At 43.0% G+C, this 17385-nt stretch overlaps 1 protein-coding gene across 1 annotated transcript in view; it reads left to right on the top strand.

The window, feature by feature from the left end:
- The window catches only part of LOC144762237 (adhesion G-protein coupled receptor F3-like), a 405409-nt gene that overhangs the window by 65716 nt on the left and 322308 nt on the right, over positions 1–17385 (top strand). Inside the window, exons 6-7 of the mRNA XM_078647381.1 lie at positions 16669–16727; positions 16836–16972. Of these exons, the coding sequence (XP_078503507.1) occupies positions 16669–16727; positions 16836–16972 (196 nt within the window). The remainder of the gene's footprint in view (positions 1–16668; positions 16728–16835; positions 16973–17385) is intronic.

Genomic DNA, 17385 nt, shown 5'->3' with positions numbered 1-17385 from the left:
TTTTATTTGCCTTTCAGATTAAATCCCATAGTAAAGTTGAGCTAATACTTAGGACAAAATACTTGGTACCTCTAACGTTGGCACATCCAACATAGCAAACCATAGTCTCTTGAATGAAAGGGTGATGGGCAATACCCTCTGCACAATCACTAAAAATACAATTCATCACTGCCAGCATCCGCTACACGGTACCCTTACTATTTGCTTCAACACTTTTTAATCCATTGATTGCTATCCATTGATGCATAGTTTTTATGATATACCTCAGTCATATAAATAATTTAAATACGTCCCATATGCTATAATCCATACTAATATAATAAAGAGAGAGCCCAAACCTTTGAGGCGGGTAATCTCAGGAACCACAGCACCAATCGCAACACCCAATACAGCGTTGGAAAGGGCAGTTGCAGCAGAAGGACATAGGCTATGCAGAAGCCCACCATATACAGTTAAAAGGTAAAAGAACCGTGCCAGCAAAGTAGTCCCTTGTGGGCGTGTCTGCGTTGTGCTCTAGGCATGTGCTGGGGGTGTGACAAACACTGGGGGCGTGTGGTACGTTCCGCCCTTCATGCCATGTCTCCTATCGTGAGCTAATCCCACCCTGCTCCCTTTAAATACCCCTGCATCCCATAATCATAACCCACCCTTACTCCTTAAAATACCCCAACACCCTTAAACACTAACCCATCTTAACCCTATAAATATACCCTGTTCCCCAAAACCCAAACCTATCCATAAACCGTAAAAATACCCCTGTACCCCAAAACCCAAACCTAGCCCTGAACCCTATAAATACCCATGTACCTCAAAACCCAAACCTACCCCTGAACCCCAAAACTACCCTGTACCCCAAAACCCAAACCTAGCCCTGAACCCTAAAAATACCACTGTACCCCAAACCCAAACCTACCCCTGAACCCTAAAATACCCCTGTACCCCAAAACCCAAACCTAGCCCTGAACCCTTAAAATACCCCTGTACCCCAAAACCCAAATCTACCCCTGAACTCTAAAAGTACCCCTGTACCCCAAACCCCAAACCTAGCCCTGAACCCTAAAAATAACCCTGTACCCCAAAATCCAAACCTACCCCTGAACCCTAAAATACCCCTGTACTCCAAAACCCAAACCTAGCCCTGAACCCTAAAAATACCCCTGTACCCCAAAACCCAAACCTTGGCCTGAACCCTTAAAATATCCCTGTACCCAAAAACCCAAACCTACCCCATAATGCTAAAAATACCCCTATACCCCAAAACCCAAACCTAGCCCTGAACCCTAAAAATACCCCTGTACCCCAAAACCCATACCTATCCCTAAACCCTAAAACTACCCCTGTACCCCATAACCCAAAACTATATCTGAACCCTTAAAATACCCAAACACCCCAAAACATACACCTCAGTACCCCAAAACATGTATCTAGGCTGTCCTGTTTTCAGTTTCAATTTTTGGTAAATTCTGGTGGGGTTTTTTCAGTGTTTTCAATATCTTAAAAAACAGTTGTTATCAGTGGTTACACATTTTCATGCCACTTAAAACAACAGAAAAAGTGTTTCCCGGTGTTAATGGAACTTTTTGCTTTTATCATTGTTTGCTTTCTGCACTGAAAGAACATGGTATATAGACAGTGTACGTATAGTGTATATAAGGTCCAAAGAGATTTTTGCAAATTAATCTTATTGTAGTACACCATACAATACTTCTTCAGTGAGGCTTTGGTCATGTGTGCTCGCGCTTTCCTTCCCATGTAAACTTCTGTGAAAAGTCCCACTCAGCATTCATAGCCACTTGGGCTGAGAACCGTCAGCTAAGGGGCACAGTTGGGATGACTCTTTCTTTGATGCCACATAAAGCACGAAATGATAAACATTTGCGTTTTAGTTCCTGGGATAAGAAAACAGTGCACCAGAATGGACTAAAAAGTCAATAGCATCCCTCATTAACTCTGAAGATTGTAAAGATGCTTTCAGCATACCATCTAACAAGTGGCAAGGATCTCCTACAGGGAATCACCTCAGCTCGGGTATCAATTTTGACAGGTCATCACACAAATTTTTTATATACGTAGCTGAATCACTACAAATACAAACAATATCACTCCAATCTTTGTTGAACTTGGAAAGAACCTTTTTTGCAGAGCATAACAAGTGACTCTGCGTTCCATGTTTTTCAAAAGTCTGGTGTCACGTTTTCACCACTATCCCAGATGCTTGGTGATATATATACTTGTCACTATACCTTGCATTTAATGTTTAAAGCCTGAGGTGTTGGCAATTCACCTACTATCAATACTGACACACTAGAAACTATGGTCGGATGTATTAAGGGTTTTTACCAATTCTCTGTGGGCAAATGTGATGACACATATTAGGAAAGATTTTTATGAAACTAGCCATTTTACCTATCAGTGAAAGAATATGATGCAGCCAAAATATCAAATGTGAGTTTGATATGTCCTGATTCTCTACAGTTTATTAAATAATTAAACTAAACCTAAAATATGAAACTAAACCCTGCATCTTTAGACCAAAGGCCATACAACTGAAAAAAGTAAAAGGAAGAAGAAACAATATTTTAGTGGCATCCCTAAAGAACAAAACTCAAGCAGAATAATGTTAGCCAGTCTTTCTTACTGCTAGCTTGTATAACAAAGTTACATTTTATTGACCCCTTCAGTAAGAACAAAATGACTCTTTCACTTTCTTTTTCCTTTCTTTGAATGGCATTTAGTTTGTGGTTGTGCAGGTGTTTTTTCAGTGTTTATATGTTTTCACTGGTGAGGGCTATTTTTCTTTCAGTGGGATTTTATCAGTTATTATAGGTTTAAACCTAAAACCCCACAGCCTACATATACCCCTATACCCATACTTACCTTATCCAAACATAAAAAAAAAACATGCTTTAACCATTCATGCATTTACAACGTCGGGACGGGCTGCTAGTTACATAATAAAAGGTAAGCTCTCAATAAACACATCTTAAATCCATTAATCTAGGCATATACATATAGCGTCACAGGGATTTTGAACATCCCTGCCTCGTAAGCAGATGGTTTGTAACTTTTCCACCCGTTGCCTTTTCAAAGTTACTAAATCTCTATTACCTTCAGCATTTATTTTTGTAGGCAAAGTTAGGCCACGTGTTAGTTTGCACATGAAACTATCCCTTATAAAACCCATGTGAATTATCTTGACCAAGGCAGAGCTGGGGCTCAAATAAGGATACCTATCATATAAGGTATCATGCAAGTTAAGTTTATTCAAAGAGGAAATGTCAGTTTCAAAACCCACCTGATGAATGATGGAAATAAAGCAGGGTTTCTCTTTCACCAGGGTTAACCTGAAACTGTCTCTAGACTCTAGGCGGGAGAATCTTAACAATGTTGCAGAAAGAAACTTGTAACAGCCTGTTTTAGGATCTATAGCGCTTATGTATTTATTTAATACTGTTTTACATGACTCAGACTTTACCCAAAGGTGTCAGAGTGCTTTACAATAGAACCAAGTACATTACATAAGGAGAATTATACACTAACAAGTAACAAATACAATCAGGCGAGTTATAAAGACAAAATAAAAGGAGCAAGAACTAGGTTAATACAGGTATATAAGCTCTTATAACAAACACATTCTCATTGCTAAATCGATAATTTCAGAGATCAGCTTGACAGAGCTAAAAACCACCCCAAAAACCTGTTTGATATCATCAAACGACAGGCTAATCCTACTTCAGCAATCAAATCGGCTGGTCCCAGTGAGGAGGACTTCTCAGCGCACTTTACTGAAAAGTCTGGGAGTACTGTCCGGGAGATGAAACGGGCCGCTGCTAACCTGTTGTCGATTAGCTTCTCGGGTTTGCCAGCACCTGCAGCAGTGAGTGTTCCGCCTTACCCCACAAAGTACACACTCAAAAACAATGCCTGCTGAAATACCCTTCTACTCCTGGACTTGGAGAAGTTATCACATTCTTTGGCATCTCTTAAACCATCCAACCATTTCAATGATCCACTCCCGCTAAGTTGCTCAAAGGCCTCAACCTGGCCGTTCTGCCTCTCTGGTCTAAGATCATCCAAAAATCGCTATGTACAAGGGAGGATTCCAGAATGCCTAAAAATGGGGCAAGTCCCACCCATCCCCAAGAAGCCCAATGCGGACCCAACAGACCCCAATAACCACCGTCCGATCACCAGCATCATGTCTTTAGCGAAGTTGCTTGAGAAATGCGTTCACACACAGCTCTGCGACCACATTGAGAAATTTCAGGTCCTAGACCGACATCAGTCAGGCTTTAGATCCGATCATAGTACAGAAACAGCGCTAACTCACATTGTTGATGACGCCATGAGAGCTCTTGACCAAGATACTTCTTGTCTTCTAATTCTTCTGGACCTGTCCTCTGCTTTTCACACTATCAAACATGATAACTTAATTAACCTTCTGCAATACAGGATGGGGTTATCTGGCCCTGTCTTAAATTGGCTCTCCTCATTCCTGCATAACCGGACACAAAGAATCAAAGTCAACCAATCCTTGGCTGCCAGCACCACAGTCACTATTGGGGTACCTCAAGGATCTGTACTCTCACCCACACTCTTCAATCTCTTCATGGAACCGCTAACTGTTATTCTGAATGGGTCAAACATTCAGTACCATATGTACGCGGACAATACTCAACTGTATTTGAAGATCTCCTCTCCAGATGGCATTAAAAATATTAATGGAGCTCTCCACAAAACTCAACAATGGCTAATACATAACGATCTGTTACTAAATTCCCTCAAAACAGAATCTCTCCTGATTACCCCCCCAACCAAGAGACCCCTGTGCAAAATTGAATCAAAAAAATCTCTGCACTCAACTGCACCCTGCATGTGGTGGACTCCACCTGTTCTTTAGGTGTCACTCTGGACAAATTTCTAAACATGCAAGGACACATCAGTGCCACCATTAAGAGTGCCAACCTCCAGCTCAGCCCTCTTTGGAAAATCAAAACGTTCCTACCTCCTGAGGACATTCAGTCAGTAGTCCAATCCCTTTTTATCTCGCGAGTAAAGTATGGCTTGGTGACCCTAGCTGGGCTTCCTAAATCTAGGTTAGCTCCACTAAGAGCTACTCTGAACGCCTCAGCCAGACTAATCACAGGCTCTAGAAAGCATCATCATATTACACCTGACTTAACTCAACTTAATTGGCTTCCCATTGAAGAAAGGATCTGCTTCAAGATAGTATGTCTGTCACATAAAGCTATACACTTCAGTAGCCCCATTTACCTGGCAAAGAAACTTGAGCTCTCTGGTTCCAGTCGAAACCTAAGAAGCTCCAATACCTTACTCCTGAAACCACCTACTTTAAAAAAAAAAGTACTTACAATTGCACCCTCTCAGGGCTGGCTCCAAGAATCTGGAATGCCCTACCGACGGAGTTCAGAGCCAACCCATCAACTGCTTCATTCAAGAAACAGGTCAAATGGATTCTTCTGGAAGAACTTCCGCAGCAATAGCTTCTAGGCCATGTGATTTGAATTTGAATTTGAATTTAAAAACATTTGTAAAGCGCTCATATACCTTGCGGTTTCTTGGCGCTGAAGGACAGTATGAACCTGAGTGGAGACTACGAGAGAACTAGGCAGGGAAGGCTTGCAGGAATAGGTGAGTCTTAAGGGCCTTACGGAAATCAGAATAGAGCGGAATGGATCTGATGGTGGGGGGGAGGGAGTTCCAAAAGGTGGGGCCAAGAACAGCAAATTTCGCCCCGCCCATCCTCTTCTTCCTGAAACGAGGAACTGATAGCAGTGACTGGGAGGAGGAGCGGAGCTCCCTTAACGGGGTATAGCTGGAGATTGCAGAGTTTATGAAGGCTGGGGGCGTTCCGGCACGAGCCTGAAACGCCGTACAACCAAGTTTGAAAAGGGCCCGTTCCCTGATGGGCAGCCAATGTAAGTTCTTCAATACAGGGGTAGCGTGATGGAGCTTGGGGAGACCATAGATAAGGCGGGCCGCTTGGTTCTGAACCAGCTGTAGGCGTCGAAGGGCATAAGCTGGGGCACCATTGTACAGAATGTTGCCGTAGGCCAGCCTCGATAGTACCATAGCAATCATGATAAGCTTAAGGGCAGGGGGGGAGAAGAATCTGGAGATTTTCCGGATAGTACGGAGGGTAAAGAAGCAGGAGGATACCACCGTGCTGACCTGGGAGTGCAGGGTGAGGTCTTGATTTAATGTGATCCCAAGTGTTTTGACGGAACGAGAGGGAGAAGGAGAGGGACCAAGTGAAGGGGGCCAAAACATAGGGGTCCAGGGACTGGATGCACCACCCGTCAAAATCAGCTCAGTTTTCTCTGGGTTGAGTTTGAGGTGGTTAAAATTCATCCAGTCCCTGATGAAAATCATAATGGACTGGAAATTATGAATGGATTCAGGAGAATGGGCCAAGTTAAAGATCAACTGGAGGTCATCTGCATAGTTAAATACAATGACCTCAAGTTGCTGTAAAGCAAAAATAAGAGGAAAAATGTAAAGGTTAAAAAGAAGCAGGGAAAGGGAGGAGCCCTGGGGGACGCCACACTGCACCTCACATGGAGAGGCAGAAAACCCCTCCAGGTGAACAGCCTGGGTGCGGTCCCTCAGAAAGGAGGTAAGCCAAGCGAGAGGGGGCCCACTGATGCCCGCTGCTCGGACACGGGTGAGTAAGATGGAATGATCAACCGTGTCAAAGGCAGAGGACAGATCTAGGAGGACCAAAGCCTGGGGGCTGCCTTTATCCATTCCCTCCCTGAGGCTGTCCAAGACAGAGACCACAACCCTCTCTCTAGAATGGCGGGGGCGGAAGCCAGCCTGACAGGGGGCCAAGTAGTCGCTGCCCTCCACAAAAGAACTGAGGACAGAGGCGACGTGGCTCTCCAAGATTTTACCCAGGTAGGGGAGGAGGGAAATGGGGCGGTAATTAGTGAGGGAAGAGATATCAGCACCCGTTTTTTTCAACAAAGGGATGATGATGGCTGCCTTATGAAGATCTGGAACAACGCCATCTCTGAGGGAATTGTTCAAGAATTCCAAGGGAGGGGAAGGGCAGGCCCGGAAGATTTCCCTTAGTATGGGAGCAGGGCAGACGTCAGAGGGGGAGCCTGATTTTACACGCTCCGTCAGAGAGGATAGCATTTCTCTGGTCAACGGGGGAATGTGGTCTAGGTACAACCTATTAGGGGGGGTTGCGGGGCAGGAGGAGAGGAGGGAGGGGGGGGGGATATTAGCTTTGATATCTGCAATTTTCTCAACAAAGAAATTGTTGAGGGCATCACAGAGGGCTTGGGAAGGGGAAGGTTTAAGGGATGCTCTATCTGACAGAGCCAGCGCATGGACCGTTGAGAAAATTTCTTTGGACTGATTTCCGCTGAAAGGATTTTGTCAGAGAAATAGTTCGTCTTAGCTGTAAGGATTGCGCTTTTATATGCATTAAGCATGTGATAGTCATTCCCCTCTAGTGCTTGACAATAATTTTTACTTTGTGTATTGAAATGTATGCCTGACAATCTTTTCTCTTTATGTTTTGAAATATGTACTTGATACTCACTTTTACTTTGGATCTGAAATGTATTTTGTCATTGGTTGGACGTAGTGCGCTGCTTAAACTGCACGGCCTCGTCCAGTTGGGCTTTTACCGGTTTGTCCACCGGCTACCACGTCCTCCCCTAGCACCCACATTTTCTTTTATGTCTCAGGTTCCTCTTATGCTGCCTTTTTGCTTTGTATGGTTATTGTTTCTTCATGTCAACGTTAATTTGCCTCTTTGTACAGCGCTCCGATACCCGTCTGAGTCTTGTTCCGGCTTTATAAAACTTTTCAAATGAATAAATAATAATAGGAGACATATTCACAGTATTGTGTTCAAATGAATGCCAAGCAGTCTTGAGGGACATGAGAGAGAGTTGATTAAGCCTGGAAGTGTCTTATGAAGAGAAGAGAAGAGATTTAAGCTCTGTTTTGAAGGTCCAGATAGAGGCTGTGGTACGGAGGGTTGGTGGAAGTGAGTTCCAGATTCTAGCCGCATTGCCTGAGAAGGATTGAGCATACATCTTTCCCTTTTGAAAGTAGGGGGCTCGGGCAGTAGTTTTTCAGCATTGCGTGAAGGTCTAGAGCCGCCTGAGATTTTGAGTTTATTTGCCAGATAGCGAGGGGTGGATGTGTGCAAGGCTTTGTGGGTGATACAATCAGTCTTGTAAATTGACCTTGCTTCGATGGGAAGTCAGCGAAGAGAAGACAGTATGGTCATTGATCCTTCTGTCCATTGTAAATTGTCCATGGATCTTTCATGGGCCATATCCAATCCTAAAAAAAAAACTCAACAGCTGTCTTACCCAATTTAAGGCACATGTATAACTATGGCATTGAATTTATCAAAATGAATAAATAATACAAAGATTTTGTTTCGATGTTGTTAAGCTTAGCAGCATACAGAAACGTTACATTAGAAGTAAAACAGGCCGCACACCGTAATAATGAACGATTTAGGACTAAAGTCTGTTTTCATACCAGAGATCTCTCTGTCTCTCCCTTCCTAGGAAGTGCATTAATTTGTTTCCCTTGAGCCTCATGCCATGGCATGAGAATGCCTTGGCAGACCCGTGGCAATGGTGCTTCCAGTCTTGGCAAGAGATCAGATAGGGATACAGAGCATATTCTCTTGGTCAGATTGTGTGATCCTGTGCATATTACTATCTCCATCTGTCTTATTTCCACGTGAAGGCAATTAAACTTTCAGTGTGCTCTATCGACGAAGGTTTATTCACTCCACATCCCCAATTCACTATGGAGGAAATGGGGCTGTTCATCTGGATGCACTGAGCTGCTCCATAGGTGAAACCAACACAGCTCTTAGCTTGAAAAATCTATAATGAGTGTCCTCTAGCATTGAAAGTAAGACATTCTTTGATTTTAAGTTGTGGTAAAATGAGAGGCACTTGAGAGATATTAAATATTTCAGATTATAGGGGAATATCTATGTAAAATTATATGTATTTTCGTAGAAGGCTTATTGCAAAACAAGGGGAACGTCAGCAACTCCAAACAACTTTTCCTTATATTTATTGGTCAGGCATGATAATTTTTTTAGGCACAGTTGTTATCCTTCAAGCGTCATACATGACATGGTGGAGATGCATCCACTTCTATGGCAGGCCTGAGAAATAGGGTTGCTGTTTGAGTGGAGTGTTAACCCTGCTTAAGCAACAGCCACAGTCCCTGTCAGACTAAACCAAAAAAGTCACCTAATCAGTCAGGCTTAATTTAGAGGCCATGTGTAAAGTATTTTTGCAGCACACAAACAGTAATAAAGTGAACACATCGCAAATAAATTCCTACACCAATTGAGTAAAATAATGTACATTTTAATTCATTAATGGCCCGATCAGCACTTACCTGTAGACTTAAAAGTAATTTCAGTAAATAGTCTCTTAGGAGGTAAAAGATCAACGGAGCAAGGATGCAGACAGTGTCTGAGAAGGAGGCGTTGTTGTCAGTGAGTCGCTGAGCACTTTTAACACCACCACCAAGGGTGCAGGACTGTACGGGTACCTCTTGGGAGGGTTAGAACTCACTCAGGCTAGGTCCAAGTGTAGGTTCAAGATGGTTAGAGCCTTTTCATTCCTTGAGGCTCTGAAAAAAACAGCAGCCAGCTAGCCCTTGTAGTCCCTCTGGTGGTACTGCGTACAAGAGGTGGAACAATGCTCAAGCAGCAGGGCAGTCCTCTATGGGTTCGAGGCAGGGTTCAGGCAGCAGAGCAGTTCTTCCAGGTACAGCAAAACAGTCTTATGAAGTACACAGCAAGTCACAGCTGCATGCAGTCCTCTGAGAGTCTTTCCACAGGTTCAGAAGTGAACAGAAGAGTGGGTCAAAGGGTCCTATTGTTGTACCTGGTGCCTTCTTTGAAAAGGGGAGACGTTTCTTGAGAATTCCCTTTGAACTGCTTGAAGTGTCCTGCATCCTCTGCCCTGGCTTCTGCCTATCTGTATGAATAATGCAGGGGGGATACGTTTTGTTTGTGAAGACAGTTGCAAGTGGGGCAGTCCTAGCTCCACCTCCCCATCCTGCCAAGGATGGCCCATCCAGGCACACTTTATCCCTCTATTGTGTGGCTGTCTGGGAGGAATAAACAAAGTCCAGCTGCAAACTACACCCAGTTAGGTGACTCAGAACATTCTGCAGGCACCAAAATAGTTTGGGCAGGAAAATGCTAACTTTCTAAAACTGGCATTTTTTAAAATGTAAATTAAAATCTGACTTTACCGTTAAATTGGAGTTTTAATTACAATTTCTCAAACATCAAACACGAAATGGTTTAAGGCAACCTAATGCTATCCTATGGAAGAGGTAGACCTCACAGTAGTGGAAAATAACTGTAGAAATTTCTAACTTCCAAGACTTGTAAAACTTAACAATACATGTCCAATTTTTAAATTACAATGCACCTTGCCCTATGAGCTACCTAGTGTTTCCCTTGGAGTGATTTATAACCAAAAAAGGGAGGTTTAATGCTGAGCAAGGGAGTTATGTTGCCAAGCTGCATTGGCAGTTCAAAACTGCATACAGCCTGCACTGGCCTGGGGCATGTTTAAAGGGTCTACTTAAGCGAGTTGCACAATAATGCTAAGGCCCACTAGTAGTGTTTAATTTACAGGCCTTGGGTATACGGTATATCACTGTACTAGGGACATGTATTCAAATTAGATATGCCAGTCTGGTGTAAGCCAATTTTGCCATGATTAGGGAGCGAGCACAAACACTTAAGCACTGGCTGGCAGTGATAAAATTAACAGGGTTCTAAAGCCAACAAAAACGAATTCAGCAAAATAGGAGGGTGAATGCAAAATGTTTGGGAGAAGACCACCCTAAGGATGACAGGTCTAACACTGGGTATAGAGTATTTTATAGGTCATGGTTTGGAGATGTAACTACCTAGGTTACATGTGAGTAATGTTTGCTTCATTTCTGCAAAGCTGATCCCACTGCATGAATAGGAGCAGTAATGCTGGAATGGGTTCTCCTTCCTACCTCAGTATACTTGGAGTGTTGTAACTTCACCCCTGCCTGCTTCCTGACAAAGTACATAAAATATGTTAATTTCAAGCATCATTTCAAATGACAGCACCTTCTAATAGCTCTGATTATACCATGAATTAGATTTTGAAGAAATCCAAACCACCCAAGCCTACATTTATGAAGACAGCAAGGCCTTCTATCGCTCTAAGTGGTGGGAGGTTTCTAGAAGATGTGGCTTGTGCTTTCACCTGTGGAACATGGGCACCCAGGTTTGAATCTTGACCTTGGCCTGTGATTCAGCAGTGTGTGATTCTGGGTAAATCACTTAACCTTCCTATGCCTAAAAATTAGGAATGTAATGTGTAAAATGTATTTGTGTAATCCTCACTTGATGCGCACTGTAGATCGTGTCCCAACCCCTCACATAATGTGAAAGGCTCTGGTGCTTCATGGTTAGATTTGTGCATTATAAATACAGATATATATATATATATATATATATATATATATATATATATATATATATATATATATATATATATATATATATATATATATATATATATAGTTATACAGACAGTTTTGCTTATCAGCCATTTTATAATTGGCTCCTTCTGACCTCTCTTATCCCTTGTGCGAGCACACATTAGGCCGGGCTTGGCTGTGGCTTGGCACTACCTCTCATCAATGACTGTTGGCTGAGGCTGGTGGAGGCTTTTATTAGTGACTGTTTGAACATCCTGGTATTGGTTGTGGCATGGCACCTTTGATCAGTGACTGCTGAAATGAGTGCTGATGGATAGAGAGAGTAAGGAAATTAAATAGTGTAGTCTAATGAGTTGTGCTGTGTATGCTGCCTTTGCGACTCCCATTTTTGCGACTCCCATTACCCTTCCCCCAACATAGTTCTTCAGCTTTTTGAGGCAAGAGAGAAACTGTAACAAAACAGTGAAATCTGAGAGAAGATCGACATGGAAACCCTGAGCTTTGACAGTGCCATAGATCACCTTTGTGTGCACTCAATCAGAGGGCAGTGCCAGGGATCGCATGGGGCTGGCCAGGGCTAGCAAGAGGATGTCCAGGGATAGCTGTTCCTACCCCTGGCTTCATGCCTAAGGCGACAAGCCGAAAGAGATATATGGGGCAGAGGACTGCACTACCCAAATATTTTGAACCTCAGGAGGGTTTATTGCAAGGCGGCATGGCAAACTTGGGAGGTAAGTAGTCATGAATGTATGTGTATTTATGCAGCATAAACCTTGATAGAGAGTAACAGAGCACTGAACATGACTGGTAGCCATGACATACGATTTAATTATCATTTACAGTGACACCGAGTCTTCCATGCGGGATGGCTTGTATCATATAAAGATGTAATGTGCCATGAAGAAGTACACTTTCAGATGCTTTCTATATTGTAGGAGGGTTATAGTAGTCCTGATGCTGATGGAGATTCTGTCTTTTGGTGATTTCTTTTTTTGCAGTGTTTAAATACTAGAAAAATCTCGAACTCTGGTTTTGCGCTGTCCATTTGTGGACGTTCCTATCGTAGCCAGGTGTGCATTGGTGCAATTCCTTGTAGCTTTGTTTGTGATGCAGCCACCCATGAGACTATAAAGTAGGCCTGACGGGGGAGGCAGTATGAATCCTTCAGGGCTGGGATGATGTGGTCCGACTACTGCACTGTGTAAGGAACAAAGGGGTAGATGTATACACCTTTGGCACCAGTGCAAAGTCACAGAAACTGGCAAAAACTGGCACACATTCTCGGTAAACTATTTATTTTCCAGCGCCAATCTGTTTTAGCAGTGGAAAGTAGCCTTTAAAGTACAGCAAGTATCAGTTTGCACTGCTCTGCTTTACTTTGCATCCAGGAGGGCATCCCATGCAACCACCCATAGTTTTTGACGCAGAGCCCTATCTTCTAACAATAGTAGGCAGAACATTGCACCTTAAATATCAACCCAGGTGCTAAAACAAGAACTTTTTCCATTTCTCCAAATTTTTCCAACAATGCTCATTATTTTAAGCATAGTATTTTGTACTGGTAGGAAACGATTCCAGTACCAAACCTAATATAGACATCACGAAAACCCCTTTGTACTATGGTGCAACAGGGTGTGTGCTGCTATTCATCCTATTTGACTATCAGCCTAGGCAAAAACAGAAGCAGTGCCATATTTTTTTGCATAGGGTATGACACCGAAGTATACAAAAAAGTGATACATAAAAGGCTTGAATTAATCTCAATCACTGATAATTAAGCTAAGCTGCATTCGAATCCATCGTTAGTTTGCACACCATGACCCTCAGTTTTGACCCAGCCATATGCAAATCAGTCTTGACTCGTCTCTATTAGGAACGACCCTGTCCGAACTCCCAGTCGAGGTCCTCCTTGAACCGGAACACAGTCATAAACATATGCATCTGCTCTGTGTTATCCCAGTGGTGCAAAGCAGGGCAGCACTGCAACTTTGGTTGATGTGCTACACTGTACAACCTTTCTCAGTTTGCCCTGAACATTGTTTACGCTGCCCTTGAGAATTCTGTTTGTATTCAATATAATCTTAAAAGGGGTCAATGTTCCTGTGCTTACGTACTTTTCCTTCATTTCTATTGGCTGCAGCATAGTTTCCTGTATTTACCAATGCTTCTCCCTCTCCTGCTTCAGTTTCCCGTCACAAAAGTACTGTTTCCTTCCGCTGTTGGGGCACTTTTTATAATGCACACTTTTGCTTAACGCCCTTTACTTTTCCTAGCTGCATGCATTTGCCCCGTATTTTATTTAAACTTTTTGGGCATGCATTTGAAGCGTGTTTGGGAATCCATGCAAAAGAATCGAACCCAACTCCCCAGCTCCAAGGTTGGCAGTTCTGGACGTTACACCACATCTTCTTTTTTTTGCCTACTTACTCAATGTTTTTTCATTTGATTAATAGCACACCAAACGAATGCATGTTTTTGCAGATCGTTCTCCCCCCCAGGGCCGGCTGTAGCACTAGTGGCGCCTTGTGCAAAACTGTCTGTTGCCGCACCCCAATGACCACCTCTGCCACAGATTCCCTCACTATCACAATTTAAGAGTGCCCCTCAAGTCTCCATAACCACTGTCTCAGAAAATTTAGTTTTATAGCACCACTTGTACAAGTTTAAGGTGTCAGAACACTTTACATCACACACACATTGCACAGAGACAATCATACATGTGTAAATGAGTGTATAAGAAATGTTACATAAGACAGAGGCCTACAAGGTGTAGGAGTCACACACATGTCACCCATTCTGGTAGGCAGAATACTTTGAGTCCCTGGTCTGGAAAAAAGCAGATATAGAAATTAAAATGTACCACCATTGTCAGGGGTTTCTTTAATAATAATAATTGATTTCTACCTAAATGAACCATTTTTGCAAAATTAGGATAAGGAAAGAGTGTGTAAAAAACATAGCTTTAATACATTCTTTGCAGTTTGCATGCAGCTCTTTGATGACATTTAGGGGCCGATTATGATGGCGGACGGACCTGAGTCCGTCCGCCACCATAGAGAAGGAGGGACCGTCCGCAGGGGCAGAGGCGGTCCCTCCGTGCAAATTAGGATGTGACCGCTACCCTGGCGGTCACATCCTGTATTTTTATCATTGCGGCGGGTGCTGCTTGAAGCAGCACCCGCCGCAATGATAAAAAAGTAAGTTGTGCATTTGCATGCACAAAGCGGCAGGCACCTCACGGTGCCTGCCGCTTTGTGCAGGCAAATGCAGGGGGGTACCATAGGTACCCCCCATGTGCACCCCCCACCCCCCCTTCACCCCTGGGGGCCCGCCACGGCCCCCAAACACAAATCCGTATGCCTTTACACTGCGGAAATGCCGCCGTGTAAAGGCATCTTTCCGCAGTCATCCTAATATGGCTGGCGGTGTCTGATAGACACCGCCAGGCATGTTAAGCGGCGGACAGATAGTAAGACCCACCAGCCATCCTAATATGGCGGTGGGTCTTGCAAGGCTTCCCGGCGGATTTCCCGCATCCTCCGGGCCGGCGGTGGCTTCCGCCGGCCCGGTGGATGCGGGAAATCCGCTATCGTAATCGGCCCCTTAATATGTAAGATTTTCACTTATAAACTGCAAGTAACAAAAGCGGTAACCCATTGACCAATTAATATTATATGCACTTTGTGATCTGAATGGGACATGTTCTTTGCAGCAGGCATGTTAACCCTCTGCACTATGAGTCAACATTTTTAGACAAAGCTCCGGTTTCTCCCCAGGAAGAACATTAATCAAATGAGTTTTGTTGACTTTTTTATTGTTGGGACTAGGAACGCAGCATAATGTGCTTTTAGAACAATAAACATGGTGCCCCCACCCCAAGTCAGCGCCCAATGCAATGGCACCAAACGCATCACCCTATAGTCCGCCATGCTCCCCCCATTGTGACCCCCAACCTTGCTAGCATCCGTCTCCAGCCGCCGTCCCCTGCCCCAGTCGTTACTTTCACCTGCCAACCCCACCCCATCATTGCTTGTTCATTTTGCAACCTTGCTGCTACCGAGGGCCGGGCTCTAATACTAATATCACAGCGGGAAGAATTGCACTGGGTTTGATCAGTACGCGTTGACACGAGAGAAAGAACGGTTTTAATAATTGTTATTATTTGCTACAGATTACAACAACAAAAATATTAAGAATCACATAGGCAAAACCTGGCGTTTTTTGCAAAATGTACCCCCTTGGCGACGTACGGTGGAGGATTTATCCTGTAGAGGGTGCGGCAAAGCAGCTGAAACTCTGCTGCAAGTGGTTTGCCTCTGCCCGGCCTTCAAACTCCAACGTAGGCGCAAACTTAGGGCTGAATGGAATAGGCTGGGTGCTCGGACCTGCAGGCAAGCTATCATTATGGCTCTAAGCCCGGAAAATACAGACTTAAATATAAGACTAATAAACTTCATTCAGCAAGTGTACCGTAATTTTAAGCAAAAGAGGTCTGTTAACGCTTCCCCCCTATCTTTTTAATTACATAATGCACTTTACAACACATTCCAAATCTCTAGGGAGGTCGAAATGAACAGAACATGCGTAGTACCCCTAAGTATATTGGGTTGTTTTTACATGTACAAAAATCATGGATAGTGGGACTAACACAAAAGGGGTGAAGAGTTTTGCACATTATGTTTTAAATGTTCCCATGTCTTTCACTTTTCTCATGTGTTTTATCTCTTTTTAAAAATGCTATGGAATAAGGAGGATTTGGATGTGAAAGATCACTAATTTTATTACGGCTGTTTAATTGATCGTTTCTGTGTCCTCATTTTTAACAGTTTGTATATAATGTGAACTTGTAATCTTCTTTTAAAGATATTTGTGTTATATCTAAATAAAGACTTATTTGATGGCTAATGCATTTAGCAGTGCCTGTTTAATAAAATAGCCTCACAGTGTTACAGGGAGACCACAGAGTAGTGCATTGCCTCCACCCAGTAGTATTGAGACAGCTATTTAGATAGCCAGACTCCGCAAAATAAAGTTTCATTGATGTATGTGTTCACCTGCATGTTAAATTCTCATATAAAATGCATAATTTCTTTCTGCATCATTTTTCGGTATAACTATGCAAATACCATATTATTATTTTTTTAGCTTATTAAGGGCTATGCAAAGAACAGTCAGCTCCTCAATGTAACATTTGTCGGCTTCAGGTGAGCAAAAATAAATATTGCTAGAATTTCGTCTTTTGAAGTAAATCCATTAGTTGTTATGCTGATGTTCTTTTTTAAATTGTATCCATTTTGCCTACTTTTGAACAGTGCACTGTTAAGTGGCGTTGCAGCGAATTACACCCTGGCCCTCCGAGCGCCTATCTCAGGTGAGCTGTTCGAAGCAAGCAATAATGCTGCTTCCGGATCGATACCCAACATGCTGTCATCGAAAGCTACCACAAAAGGTAAATTCCTACATTCTCTTTTACTGGCATACTGCATTTAAATGCCAACATTAAAAAGTGGATCTCAAATTACAATATTTCCAATATGTAAGATTACAATATTTCCAATATGTAAGATTACAATATTTCCAATATGTAAGTCTTTAAAAGTTTACTTTAAAAGCTTCTTCTGAATGTTAAACAGCTGCTCGGCTTGTCACATTTCTGATGGAGTCTTTGGCCATCTAGGAATAATAGAAACATTTTATTACACATCACTTCATCCAATTGCAAACACTGTAAATACGAGGTGATGCGAGTACCCAAATATGCAACACTCAATCTGCCAACCTCAGAAGGATGGAAGGCTGACTTGGACTTTCTGGGCACCCTTCAGACCACTGCCTAATTCACCAATGGCCATTCAACTCACT

This window comes from Lissotriton helveticus, chromosome 6 (assembly GCF_964261635.1).
Source record: "Lissotriton helveticus chromosome 6, aLisHel1.1, whole genome shotgun sequence".
Taxonomy (NCBI): domain Eukaryota; kingdom Metazoa; phylum Chordata; class Amphibia; order Caudata; family Salamandridae; genus Lissotriton; species Lissotriton helveticus.
This window is presented reverse-complemented; position numbering and strand designations above follow the sequence as displayed.